The sequence below is a fragment of the Sceloporus occidentalis genome, unplaced genomic scaffold (genome assembly GCF_023333645.1).
Source record: "Sceloporus occidentalis isolate IW3139 unplaced genomic scaffold, rSceOcc1.0.p SCAF_34, whole genome shotgun sequence".
Taxonomy (NCBI): Eukaryota; Metazoa; Chordata; class Lepidosauria; order Squamata; family Phrynosomatidae; genus Sceloporus; species Sceloporus occidentalis.
This window is the reverse complement of record NW_028317014.1, coordinates 1,290,940-1,305,953: the sequence shown is the minus strand read 5'-3', so window position 1 is coordinate 1,305,953 and position 15,014 is coordinate 1,290,940. Positions and strand designations below refer to the sequence as shown.

Genomic DNA, 15,014 nt, shown 5'->3' with positions numbered 1-15,014 from the left:
TGATCATGTAAATCTATATCCTAGTGGCCTAGAAGGATATCAGGGCAATCTGTTCTCCTTGGTCTCCACAAACATGGACTGGTAAGAATACGTTTTTTGGAGAACCTTTCCATGTGAAAAATCAAAGTGCGATGGTGCCAGTGAGACAAGCTGAGAGGGGGGCTGCATATAAGACTTTGCCTTTTGTAGTGGAGCATGTACATGTTTATAACCTCACCTTTAGGTCCTGGTTGACCCGGACTGCCAGAGAAACCGGGCGGTCCAGGAAATCCGTCATCACCCTATAACTCAAAATAGAGTTAGTATTAATGGAGAATATTTGTAATTTTGACACATTGGAAGGCATGTTAAACTGTAATAAGAGCGGTATGCGCCCCACAGTTTATTAGAATATATATCATAATCGTACATACAAAATATATAAGGATTTAAGGTAAAAAGTACTGGGGGTATAAAAGTTGTAAACTGCTTTTATCGAACATATTTTACAGAATACGTAGATAAATGACACAATCATGGAGAAATTAAGGGGGCTTTGATATGTTTTTGCTGTAATCTAACTACTAACAGTTTGCACGTATATATATATATATATATATATATATATATATATATACACGTCTCCCTCCTAGTAAAATCTATTTAAAAAAGCATTTTTACCTTTGGTCCAGGCATCCCAGGAAACCCAATGATCCCGGGTTCTCCATTTGGCCCAGGAAATCCTGGTCTTCCAAAATTTCCAGGCCGCCCTGGCTCCCCAGGACGGCCCTTCTCTCTTCCTGGTGCACCTGGCTGGCCAGGGAAGCCTGGTGGGCCAGGAGGGCCAGAAAGACCTTTATCACCTATAAAAAAAACACAAGTATTGTTACTGATAATGCAACAGTAAGCATTGTTTAAGAAATAGACTGTTGGGAGCAGTCATGATATTTTCCCTACATGTCTGAGAAACATTTAGTATTTTACCAAACACATACCTTTTAAAGAGAATACATAGAAAGGGCAACTATTGTATTGTTATTCAGTAAACAATCTCAGTCATCTCTCACTTCAATATGCCCTAGCGTGTAAATTAAGAATATTTACTATATTTTTCTAGCTAAATTAGAGAAAATTGTGTTTTTTTCCAGAGCTTTGCAGGAACTCAGAATAAGTAAGGAGTGGTAACAATCTCTGGAAATCCTTGTCTTTGTACAGTATATAAAGATGGTTGGCTTAATATGTTTTGGAAGAGAATGAGAAAGATATGGTTGGTTCTTAACAGTGGTTTATTTGGCCACACACATATTTGAATGCCTACTAAAAAGAGATTCTTGCCAGTGCACAGTCTACTGGTATCGCTGAACACTTGTGGCTTTTTTTTACTAGTATTGTTTCTACATACTTTTGTAATTGTGGATTACGGACCACTATTTTATTCCCACTATGCAAACTGCATTGTTAGGGACTGGGGATTAACATTGTTTAACTAAGGAAAATTAGTTTCAGATTAAGTGTTTTTGGCTGAATTTTAGTTCCCCAGTTACCTCTGGGTCCGGGAAAGCCAGGACGCCCACTTTCTCCTTTCTCTCCTACATCTCCCCTCAAAGACGATAACTCAGATGGAGAGATTGTTACATTACGACCAGGAAGACCGGGTTCACCTCTGTTGCCTGGAAAATAAAAAAATGAATATTATTGTAGCAATTATTAATTTAGTTATGGTTTTAAAGTGTGACAAGGCCATTTACCTTTTTCTCCTTTAATTCCATCCAGCCCAGGAATTCCATCTCTCCCAGGAAACCCACTGATTCCTTTAAATCCAATGCCACCCAGAGATCCTGGCAAACCAGGCATGCCGGGAAATCCAATCACACCAGGAGATCCCTTTTCGCCTGAAACAGATATTGTAACATTATTATAAGTCGGTTCAAACCCTTTTTTGAGGCAGTCTTTTGCTTCTCTACCCAAGTTTTCTACAACCAACTCATTTGTAGCACTAATGTCCCAAAATCAGGATTACACGCAGGGTGTTTTTTGTGAGCATATGAGGTTAATGCAGTTATTACAATGAATAACGTGAAGCAGTGGAACACAAATAAGTTTAACATAAAGTATTTTGTGACGTCCTCACCTTTAATTCCTGGGAACCCTGGACGACCATCACGTCCACCAGGCCCTTGTGGACCTGGAAGTCCAAATTGTCCAGGGCTACCTCGATCTCCAGGAATGCCTGGAAGTCCTTTAATGCCAGTTGGGCCTGGTAGGCCTCTGTCTCCAACTATACCCTTTGGCCCTGGGAAACCTGAAACATATGCACACACACATATTCACTACTGGAAAGCCACCAATAATAACATTGAAACAAAACCCATCACTTCTAGAGGGGGTTTAAAGGTTTGTGTGCCAGAAAGGGTGGAAAATCAATTTGGACCCTTCTGATACACAAATAATTAATAGCATCCATCAGCTGGATCCTCGAGCGGTGAAGTTACAAAGATAAAAGCAATGTGTTATTGGATGAAACGACAAGTAAGCCTTACAAGTTTCTACATTTAGGTACCTAGCAGGCGAAGTGTTAGCTGCCAAAGCATTAGTGTTCCAAAGTTTTGCCTACCGCAAGACTACTGCCTGCCTACAACACTAAGAAAGTGACTGCAGTGAAACCCCTTATGGTTCATTAATTTCCAGATCTGTATCTAATATCCAACAATGCTTTCAAATTTTGCAAAAAATATTTCAATCTTTAGGCAGAATAAATGGGAACCATTGTCAGAAGTTGAAGCACACATAAGTATCAGATGAACCTGTAGGCATCGTTTTCAATTAAATACACTAGTGACTTGAAGTAGAATTTTAAATTCAGGATATTATATACATATATATATATATATATATATATATATATATATATATATATATATATATATGTTAGTGTAAGTCTTATTTATATTTTTATGTCAATAAAGCAGAAAAAAACAACCACCCTTGGTAATTAACTAAAGTTGCTTATGAAGAGTGTTTGTGAATTGAATGCTGCCAAATAGAAAGCTGCAAATGAATAACATATCAAGAAGTGCTAATATTATTATAATTTTTTAATTTTTTTTTACATTATAGCTTCATTTTTATAAATCATGGTAGCATTGAGTGCATTGAAATAGCTACAGTTGTTTTACAATACTTGAGCATACTTAATCCAATGGTTCTTACAAAGTAGATTCGTAAATAAGGGGTGTCACCTATGGTCAGTGCAATGCTTGCAGCATGAAAAGCTAGGCTGTTAGTCCGTTTGCTTTTATGCTACATTGGCTTTTCTCACCTTGGCAGCCTATGTGAAGAAGCCCAAATCATAGAGAATGACATCAAATAAGTGGAAGGTTGGTGGATTTGCATTAAAGGCACGATGAAGGAAAAATAGACAAAATGTATGAAAGAAAGAACACATAGAGATGGCAACCCGCAGACCAAAAGATGCAGCAAATAGGTGAACCAGTATTCTGCTAGACCAGTATGAGTTAACCCATCATTATCCAGCTTTTGGTGAACTACAACACAGAGGATGCTTAGTTCATCAATGCTTAGAGAACGGCTAACCCTTAACTAGAGCATCCTAAAGAGGAAGAAGAACATCAGTAATCAAAACAGCTGGTGGAGAAACAGAATGTGGCAGTATCGAGGAGGCAGACATTTCATTACATAGATGAGATCTGTGTGAAGAAAGGTGCCAAGTACTTCATTGGTTTCAGGTTAGTGATTTATATTAGAAAATCATTTCTGCAGGTAGTGCATGATTACCAGTGGTTTGGGGGTCTAGAAAACATATTAAGAACTGGCATGTGTTGTATTTCAGTTCCCTTTACTGTAAACCCTGCTGTTGTGATTTTAACCAAGTCATTAAATATTTACCTTAAAAATACACTACCCCAACACCAGATAAGATATTTGTGCCGAACACCTACCTATTGGACTCCTTACCCAACCGTTGACACAAATTGGGGTTATGGCTACCAATTCAGTCTGCATGCCGCCTGCTGCAGGGTGCTGGGAAATGTTGTCATATTCTTATGCCCTGCACTTGTGTTACTGAAAAGGTCTGTGCCAGTTGTTGCATGGACCTCCACCTCTGAGCTATGGCAGCTGTTGGGGAGCCCAAGGGAGAGCTTCTGTGGGCCCAGGACTGCTGCCCTCTTTGCCCTACATTAAAGACATCTCTGTAGACTACTAGAGCTAAGTATACCTAGGTATACCTTAAGGATAGCTCTGCGCACACTATGCAGCTTTTGCAGCTATTCCACCCGCACTCATACATACTACTTGTATGTCACTCAAATGTTCTGCCTACATAGTATTTTAAAACAAACATTCAATAAAAGGCCATCATTAAAGAATGGACTTCAATGGATGTTTAACCAGCATGTGTGCTCTGCAGCATACCTTAGTATACTGCCTGCTTCTGTAAAAAACAGTCAGGGGAGGAGGAAATGAGACAGAAATCTCATTTTATAACTCCAATAAAAAAAGAATGCATGCACAGTAAAATGCACTGGAGGCTATGTAAAATAAACTCCAAAAATGTATAAATAAAAACAAAATTAGCGTCCCATGTGTTGTTTTTTTTTAAAACTTTGACCACCACTTTTCCCTGCTTACCACACTGTTCCCTTTCTTTATTAAGACATGTTATTATTGTTTTTAAAATATTCACAGGTTTTTATGTTTTGAATTAAACATTGGAGCTGCCAGTTGTATTTCCACCTTCCTGTACCTAGTATTATTTATTACTATACCAAGGTGTGCTAACAAAAGCAAACAAGGATGGATTTCCCATGCATATCTCTATAGCTCAACTCTATTGTGACCTCTAGAAGGTCTGTCCACCTTCTGTGCCCCATGCACCACAATATCATGAAAGAATATATACTCCAAGTAAGTTGTACAGAGTTCACAATAATGTGCCTATGCATTATGATGGGTCACCTGAGCATGATGTTTTGTGGTGTGAAATGCAATAACGCTGTAATAACACTATATCCTATATAGTGTATGAAACAACTGCTAACCTGTCTGTCCATCACTGAGCATTGTAGAATTGTTCTTTGTTTTTATGAACCACATTTACATACCTGGTGATCCAGGGTATCCAATTTCTCCAACAGAACCTTGTTTTCCTTTAATGCCCATTTCCCCTCCAAATCCAGGAGGTCCTCTGGGGCCTGGGCTACCAGGATAACCTGAATTGCCCTGTTCACCTTTAGCACCCATCAGACCAGGTCTTCCATCAAAACCTAAAAATACATATCAGAAAAGTGTCTTATACTATTAAAACATATAAGGGGATTCACTAAATAAGTTATTTGCGAGTGCATGCAAGACCAATTTAGTTAAATGAAAACTTGCATGTCCTCACCTGAAACTAGTGGAATGCCAAAAATACATTTTGTAAATGTATAAATCTTTAAATTTTAAATACAAAGAATGTTTAAAAAAAATAGACAAAACAACCAAAAATGGTTCATTTATTATGAGCAGGGCTATCTCTAAACTCATTCAGAGTTAACATTAACAAATACAAACTTTTGAGCAGAACAATGTATACATTGTGTACATAGTGCATTTCTTGATACTTGGTGATAATTTCAATTCTCTGAGTAAAAACAAAAGAAATACTAGACACATAATAATCTTAAAAGTGGTCAGTAGTCTTGTTAAAGAGACTTGATTAAAAAATGTTGTACCTTTCTGCCCTGGGAAACCAGAATCTCCTGGAATTCCCTTGTCTCCTGTGATTCCACGTCGCCCAGGCTCACCGGGAGCACCAGGTTCAGCTCCCAAAACGTCTCCACGTATTCCTTTCACACCTGGTGACCCAGGGATCCCAATCTTTCCAGGACGTCCATCAAGACCATCCAAGCCAGGGAACCCAGGAGGACCTTCCTCTCCACGTGGGCCTGGAAATCCTGGAACAACAAAATCCAAATCATCTTTAGAGGAGGGAGTAACATGTCTCATGGAGGGACTGACAAAAATAATAGTCATATTTACCTGGTGGACCTGGTACTCCTCCAAAACCTGGGCTGCCCGGTTGTCCTTTGGTGCCATCAAATCCACGCTGTCCTGGGATTCCAGGGAATCCTTTATTACCTTTACGGCCTACATGAGAAATAATTTACATGAAATTCCGTATACAACAATATACACGAAACTCAATTTATAACATGATAGACTAATAATAGGTGTTCACAAAGATTGTGATGATAGGACACAACACTAGATAAAAAATTTTTAAATATGGGACAAATATAGTAATTTATTTGTAAGATGAAAGTTTTCTTCTAACATGATTGTTTTGTAATATTATCTATGTAACCAAATTTCTGTAATAAATGCATTCATTTTATTTTCTCTACAGTGAGCTTTGACTATGTAACTAGACAGCTAAAGGATGTTTCACCTTGAATTTGACAAGAGACACCTAATGTGTCCTGATACAACTGCTTGGTGCATTTGACAATGCCCAAGCAGCTATAAACATTCACGAGTTAGGCCAAGTTAAATTCTGATTGACTCATAAGGCCTGAACATTCAACAAAAAGCTCTTTTTTATTTCTGTTGAAAAAAGGATTTGAGGGCTCATTACAATGTGCATTTTATATAATCTCAATGTTTTTCTCTTCAAGATGTTACCAAGAAGAAAAACATAATCATTAACAAAATGTTAAATAATCCTGGAAACCACTTTCCAACAATACTTTATAACATTAAACATGAATATGAACCTTACTCACAGATATAAAAAATACAACTACCTAACTGACCAAGAAAAGTTAGTAATGATCAGTTGAATTCCTCTCCATACCTGGAGTTCCTGGGGTGCCACGAGTGCCCGGAGCGCCAGACTCTCCAGCAATGATGCAAGGCAATGTCATCCCTAGATGAAAGCAAATTAGAAAGTTTATGTAGCCCAAACTGACTTAAACATAATACGTCAGGGCTCCACAAATGTGGCACAACACATGCATTGGATGGTTGTGTTAAAGCTGTTGACATGTTGCTTATGACTGTGATGGAGTGGAAAACCAATGGGGGGGAAAAAAGAAAATGATGACGCAATCACACATCAATGATCATTCTTGTGATAGCACTCCTGGTGAAAGCAAAAGCACTGGCAAATGGACGGATGTTACCGATGAAAGAATGAAGGAACAAGCTGTTAAGTATACTACAATCCTGTCTAAATAATATTATCCCCAGCAGCTGTGTGCACATCTCCGAACATGCTGTAATTAAATACCAAATAAAGGTGCGTTTGTACTTGGTTCCATTTATTTAGTTGTTCATCAGATCTTGGATCACTTCACACTCCAAAGGTAACTCAACTGTTCTTTTTTTCCCAAGTAATTTGTGGTACAATTAGTATTGCACAAGGCATTGGATTAACCCTCTATAAACTATTCTCTATTGCATAACGCTATATGGTTTATTTTTACAATTAACTCTCTATAAACGGTAACCATTTCCCATACCAAGTAAAAATGCACCATACCGCAGAACCACAAAATATGTCTCTGAATACAAAGCATTAGCTCTACATGAGATTGGGAGTATATTCAAGCTGGGCTTGTCCTAAGCATGTCAGGAGTCCAGCCACAAATCACTACAATGCAGCCGACTTGTGGAGTAAGAACATTAATTTCTAATTAAGAATAACCTAGAGTAGGCTTACCCAATGGATGATCCCATGGACAATCACCTGTGTCCACCCTTTAAGGACAGGGCTGTTCCTTGTACTTACAACATCATATGAATCAACATTTGTATTCTAAAACTCACCGTGTAGTCTGAAATGTTACCCAAAGCTTGATGCAGGCTTTGTTTGATTTAGGATTAAAACACTTTCAAACATAGCATTTACCTACTTGTTAGAGGTCTTGATGAAAATGAAATGATAGTAATAGGCTTGGAAAGGTTAGTACAAGTGAAATGGATCTAAAAATTCTCATTAAGAAAACACATCTAAAGTTTAGGACTTAAGAACAGTAGTGGGGAACCTTGTCGATCCAGCGTTTCCTACATTTCATGACAAAATAACAGAATGTGTTGTTTTGAACTAGACATTATAGAATTATAATCAGTGCAAAACACTTAGTTTGTCTGAACCTCATATCAAAGGTTGCCCAATACTCACTCAAGACGTTCCTAAGGATAACTGTTATGTATACAATTACCAAATGTGACATGCAAGCAAATTCAGAATTTTCTAAATGGTGACGGGAGATCACACGGATCTTAACGGTCACGCGTGTTTGACCAGGCACTATCCTCTCACCTCCCTTTGTGACTAAGTCTCCATTACCAACATTGGCCCCGCAGCAGCAGTCACCTATACCAGTTAAGCAAAGAAGGACAGGTTAAACATAGCTCAGAGAAATCATAAGACAGAGAAAGCTACCCACAGCACAAGTATATTCACACTTTTACAATGATGATGGCAATATAAAAAAACTCACAAAGAAAAACATCTGCTTATTTATAGCATATCTCAACCAATGTCCAAGAACCATCGGTGCCCATACTTCCAAAAAGGGGACTAGATAGCAAAATGGAGACTAGATAGCAAAATTGAAAGGGCTTTAGTGTTGAGATATTAATGGATAAATCAAACTCCTTATATTGCTGTTTGGAGACGGATGGGTAGTTAACACATAGAACAGTACTTCCCAGTTAAAGAATCCACATAAGCAGAAAGGACAATTGTTTCTGCAAAGTTCTAAGATTCAAGAAGTGATTGTGAATCGCTAATTTCCCCTACCCATGAAAAATATAGAGACTAATTGAAGTCCCTCATATAGTACAAGACCCTCTCCTAACCAGGGATGCATACTTCAAATCAAAACTGCAGGGATTACAATGGAACTAAAATATTACCAGTCCTTTGTAATAAAAAGATGGAGATATTATGGATATATCACCTTTCACCAACAGCCTAGTTAATTGCTGTTTTACTAAACATTTGAAGTCTCACAATGCTCGGTCTAAAACAATGCTGCATCATCATAGTGAATATACTTGGCTGTTTTTTACATGTTAAATATGCATTAAGCAGAAAGTTGAAATACATTTATTAAACAAGCAAAAGCAGAAAAAAAGCAATATTTTCATTATTTTTTTAATTGAAATCATTGCAGGTTTAGCAAAAAGAAACCCAAGCAGGCCCTCTGAAAGTACAGACATGTAGGAAAAAGATCAGATATGGTACAGACTAGCACCAAAGTGTATATCCATCACAGATGTTACCAATACCTTCTCATATCATAGCGGAAGGACCGGGCTTATATTTATGGCACACTATTCTGTTCATGTTCAGGAAAGGACAGCATGTGAGGTCCACCTGATGACATCTGTGGCTTGAACTCTATTGTGCATGGCTCAAAATACGTTTTTTGGCAAAGGGGGCACAACCGAGCCTAAATGTTAAGATGATGTTATGTTTGAATTGGAACAAAATGCCCAACAAATTATTGTGACCATCAAAGTAACTATGGAAGCAGTCTCTGAAACAAAAGTATTTACATCATATTATGTCACTTTTTTTACAAGTTTAGCTACACGGCTCTAAGCCTGAAGCCCCAGCGGCCACCATACCGATCTCTAGATCAGCCGCAGGTTAGTAGAATTTTCAATAGTGTCAGAGAATTGTATTGTTTTAATAACAACACAGATACAGTAAATGAATCCACTAGGAGTGCTTTATTGTATATGTAAAGGTTATAGAAGTTGGCTATTAGTTAATTGTCCCTTGTTTGTTTTTCGATGAGTGCAATGTTTTAGACTCACCGAGTCAAGGGCTAAAACCTGCCCCAAATCTAAATACTTTTTTCTTTTTATGGCTACCAGCTTCAACTCAATGCCTTTTATCAACTCCTTCTTATGACTACCAGCTTTCCTCAATGGAAAACCTATTAACCAGAAGCTAGGCTCAAACACACACAGATATATGTATATATTATTACATTAAATGTAAACACCATTGTTTTCAAAATTCAACGACCTGCAAAATGTAAACTCTTGTAAAGTTAAAGTAGATGATATTTAGGCAGAAGTATCCAAATAAATTATATATATATATATTATTTATATAACAAATAATAATTCTCAGTAAATAAATAATACATATAATTGGCAAATAACAGATGATGACATTAAGAACAGAAAAATTAACTGTCACTGGGTAGATGAGCAAAACCTTTTTATATAAATGCATAAATCAGATAATCAAACTCAGTTATTCATTCATATTATAGAAGTAGTTCTCAATCTTTGGTTTTAAGTATCACAAGTGGTGCTCTGGAGTCTGGACCCGTTCAAAGTTTTCCTCGTGATCATACAAAGGGTGTGACAGGGTAATCTGTCTTTAAACCAAATAGGTTTGTGTACAGTACATAAAGTAGACGAGTTACTTAGTTAAAATGCTAGGCTTCATGTTACATTTAGGTGGATCTTGTCTCTTTGATAACTTTATTATAATTATACATCAAAAGTGGATCATGGTCCTGAGGTTTCTATTATGAAGGCATAAGAATGTCACGCCTTACCAAAACTATACTTAGTCAGTCCACATTTAGCCAAGGTGTATAGATTGCATATTTGCATAATCAGTTTTTAAAGGATGGTAACCCTTGCTAGAAAGTTGAGAGAATAGAAAACATTGAAGCAGACCAAGTGTAATTTCATCAGAAATCTAAATATGTCTGGACTTTGTTTGCGCCCTGATTTGGTAAATTAATATAATGAGCTATGACACTGAACCAAGACAGAGTCATACTAACCTTGTCTACGAGCATATTCCACTAATTAGCTATATATTTATATACATGGACATTTGTACCTGGTTCTCCAGGAGGTCCTGGCTGTCCTGGAAATCCTGCTTGACCTGGGTCACCAGGAAGACCACGAGATCCTGGGGAGCCTGGAAAGCCAATACCTGCAGGTCCACTGTCCCCTCGACGGCCCTTCTGGCCAGGCTGCCCTGGATAACCTTTCTCACCAGGAATCCCAGGTCCACCCTCACCCTGCATAGCAAGAGAAGACATCACAAGAAGAGATATGTTAATTAACAATGATCTCAGTACAATATAGAGCATATGATAAAAAGAAAGAACAAGCAATACATTGTTATTACCACTGATATTTTGGATGTATATCTTACAGTAGTGAGTGAAAGCCAGAGTTCACCAGCAGTTATGAAACAAATTACAAAGGTTATAAAGGTCTATGAAGGTTATAAAGATCATAATAATTAAAAATAGGAGTTTTGGTTGAAGCTTGTACACATCTTGTTTTAAATGGCAGGGAAGCTGTATTTGGCAATGCCACTTTCTGCCCACTTCCCTCTTGGTCCCGACCCTCTACAGGCTGTCTGAGGCAAGCTTCACCCTATCTTGCTGCGAACCCTTCACGAAAAGATAGTCTACACCAGGTATGCATACAGGCAGTTTTATGACACTATAAGTTTGGCTTTTATTTTTATAAAAAATAAAAAAGATACATAGATTTTTTTAATTATTTCTTACCAAGTTCTGGAAATGGGGGTCATTACAGGGGAACTGCCCCCATTCCCTTTTTAGCATAACTAAAATAGCTTGTGCTTTTCGCTTGATAATGACATTATTTTGCAGATTTTTAGTTTGGTCGGTCTAGCATTATCTAATCAATTTCCTGACCCAATGTCCTCTCTTCGTCTAACCTACAAAGCCTGTCTGAACTAATAACCAACAATAAGCAATCTAACAATAGGGAAGAGACAACATAATTAGATGGAATAATAATGCCGACCCTGAGAAGTTAACGTACCTTTCCCCATGGTAGACATTTAAAGTGGGTTTTTAACACATGTATATTTAATTTGTAAATATTGTGACATGATTTCATTTATTTTATGGAACAGTGAAGTACAGGACTTCAGAAAACTGACAGATCTGCTTTAAATTAGACCAATTTTTTAAATAGAAACTTACAGGTGGTCCTGGATGTCCTGGTAGTCCTGGAAGTCCATCTCTTCCTGGTTTTCCACTCAGACCTGGGGTGCCTCTAGGTCCTACAGAGCCAGGGTCTCCTCGAGCACCTCTGCCGCTTGGAAATACGGGTTCTCCCTTCTCTCCTTTAAGACCTGGGGCACCAGGTGGTCCAAGAGACCCCTATGAAACAATATGTTTTAGCATAATATTCATATATTTTGGGCCTGTCAATAAGCAGCTGAATCATTATTTGGCTTTGTGGTGGCTCAAATTTTGTTCAACATGAAAATAATATACATTGCTTATTCAAGATAATAATTAGATAATAATAAGTATGGAGTGTAAGAAGCATTATATGAATATATTGGCCAACTAAAATATATCAGAAACTTCTGAAGACCCTTACTACTATTGGTAAGTTTATTGCATTTTATTTCTCAAGCATCAGAACATACTGGCATAGAAGGAGATCTGAGCTTATCGTCTTCTCCAAGATCAATATGGAAATATACATATAATCATATATACATATAATCATACCAAGTGCTTTTCAGAAGGCAGAAATACTAGATACAGATTGTAGAATAATCTTTATGAATGAAGCTGAGATTGTTCTCTTTGTTGGGAAAAAACTTTACATATAGCGCAAACTTTAGCCGTAGACACGTTTTTAGACATGGTAAGCTTCCTTTTTGCGGTAAGGTTCATATACATAAATACAGGACTTGCATGTTTTATTCTTACTAAATCAATTATGAATACACTGTTTATAAATATATACATATAGGGTATCTTATTCAAGATTTCTTACAGATGGTCCGGGTAGCCCTCCAGGGCCTATCCTTCCTGGATCACCAGGTAGGCCATCAAGCCCAGGAAATCCATCATTCCCTTTTGGCCCTGGGGGCCCAGGGAGTCCTGGGCTTCCTTTGCCTTCAAAGCCTCCTTCACAAGCACAGTCACCATCAGCACCTAGACAAAATTGCGTATTAATGAATGGGATCACTTAGATATTGGCACAGTAATTTAAGAGCTAGTTTGAGTAAGATACCTTTAAATCCCTTGGGTCCAATTATACCAGGTGGTCCTCGTGCTCCTTTTCCTCCCGGTAACCCTGGTTCAGGATCCTGTAGTCCTTCTGAGGCTGTTTATAAGTATTGAATTTAAAAAATACCATAATAAAACAGAAAAAAATCCAATACTATATTCTGTACAATGTGAAGCATATTGCAATTGCTTTTATCATAAAAATCCTAGGTGTTTACCAACCATATAATCCAACACCATTACCCATAATGCAATACAAGTAAAATTACATTATTTACAAGATAACGATAAGACTCAGCGCTACTAAAATGTACAAAATATCCCTACTCTTCAACAAAATGAACATTAACAATAAAGCAGAATTACAAGGGGAAAGAGGCCCAGGCAATCCTGGAGGGCCAGGCTCTCCCGGTGCGCCATCTTTTCCTGGAGGTCCTGGTAAGCCATATGCTGGTCTTCCTTGGTTCCCTTTTTCTCCTTTAGCTCCCTGAACACCAGGAAATCCAGGCAATCCAGGAATACCTGTGAAAAATATAAATTAAAAAACATAGTATGTTTATCAAGTTCTTTCTCAACCAGTTGAGTTTGAAAAAACTATTTGTTTTGTGGTAATAACATAACATGTTAATGAAAGCTTATCCCACCTCCTTCAAATGATGGAAACCCAGGTTGCCCCGGGAGGCCAGGAGGTCCACGGAGGCCTTCATCACCAGGCATCCCTTGAAACCCAGGAGGTCCTTGATCTCCAGGTGGACCTAAAGAAAAACCAAGCATATCATTTGAAATTGCAAAAGATGCCTCAGTGGCCAATAATATAAAGCATTCCTCAAATGTATATTATCTTTCAATTATTTTTCTAATAGGAAATATAATACATATACATGAAAAGTAAGGTGACTTCTTCCCAAGCATATTGTGTAAAGGCATTGATCATTCCACCTACCATAGTTCTGGAACTGTTCAAGTGACTATCCTTACCATTAACCATGATATAAATTCTACAACAAGCGGCTCAGACTCCATCTCCCATGTGTACTTGTACTGTGTTGTGTCAAGATTAGTGCTCAAGGTTATGAACTAGAAGCTCAGATAACTTTTCAGTTTTTTGCTGACATTTTCCTATAACAATGTTACAATGAGTGCAGCATATTCATTCTATGTCCTATTGCACGTATTTTACCAACAATATTACCAACAATATCCTTGCCTACAAAACAACATGTTCCCAACATGAACAACCATAGCATGCATTTTAGATGCAGCTGCAATGGACTGCAATTATGTAACCTTCCACCCACAAATACATTGGATACAAACGCCCCACCAAGAAAGAAAAAGATGTTTCACCTGGAATTGCAACGCCCTCATCATCTACATAAATAGGAAGACCAGGATAACCAATGTCGCCTTGCTCGCCCTGAAAAGAAAATGCAGATTACTCTTCTGTTACTATAAAGAGCAAATTATACAGCTGGTGCTGTACCTGATGTTAGCTGGCGTATACGGAGTGCTGTTAGGGGTCTAAAGTATATTTGGAAAAGTACAGAGTCTGGGACAGCAGCACTTGAAAAAAAGGCCGTATTTAACATGGAACAAAGAAGACGGCCATGCAGATCTCAAAATAAGAAGCGTTTGTTGAAAAGTCTAGTGGCGCTAAGGTATGGGGGCTGATGGTGGGAAGCTTGGAAAGACATCAATGAAATGGATGGTTCTCGTGTTAATGTTTAGACCCCCATGTGCGTGTGTGAAGCTCCCCCACTAATTTTGATGGGACTGCTTTCTGGTTACTGAATCAGTCAATCAGTGGCAAGAATAGACAAACCACAGAGTACGGCAACTGCGGCAGCTTCCGTGTTAGGTATGGGCTTTAATTTTTTTCTTCTTTTTGTTGAAGCTGATATGAGATAAGAAAACAATGTGGAGAGTTGTGGATAAAGAGAGGCCAAGGTGGTAGTTTTTGGGCATTGAGGCAAC

At 37.9% G+C, this 15,014-nt stretch overlaps 1 protein-coding gene across 1 annotated transcript in view; it reads right to left on the bottom strand.

Moving 5' to 3' along the window:
* Positions 1-15,014, bottom strand: part of LOC149298120 (uncharacterized) — a 93,810-nt gene that overhangs the window by 6,779 nt on the left and 72,017 nt on the right. Inside the window, exons 15-30 of the mRNA XM_089487623.1 lie at positions 14,388-14,457; positions 13,685-13,795; positions 13,407-13,562; positions 12,805-12,965; positions 11,994-12,173; positions 10,865-11,048; positions 8,306-8,359; positions 6,836-6,907; positions 6,022-6,129; positions 5,715-5,936; positions 5,103-5,264; positions 2,111-2,281; positions 1,728-1,871; positions 1,524-1,649; positions 661-842; positions 218-281 (exon numbers count right to left, since the gene is read on the bottom strand). Coding sequence (XP_089343749.1) covers positions 218-281; positions 661-842; positions 1,524-1,649; positions 1,728-1,871; positions 2,111-2,281; positions 5,103-5,264; positions 5,715-5,936; positions 6,022-6,129; positions 6,836-6,907; positions 8,306-8,359; positions 10,865-11,048; positions 11,994-12,173; positions 12,805-12,965; positions 13,407-13,562; positions 13,685-13,795; positions 14,388-14,457 — 2,167 coding nt within the window. The remainder of the gene's footprint in view (positions 1-217; positions 282-660; positions 843-1,523; positions 1,650-1,727; positions 1,872-2,110; positions 2,282-5,102; positions 5,265-5,714; positions 5,937-6,021; positions 6,130-6,835; positions 6,908-8,305; positions 8,360-10,864; positions 11,049-11,993; positions 12,174-12,804; positions 12,966-13,406; positions 13,563-13,684; positions 13,796-14,387; positions 14,458-15,014) is intronic.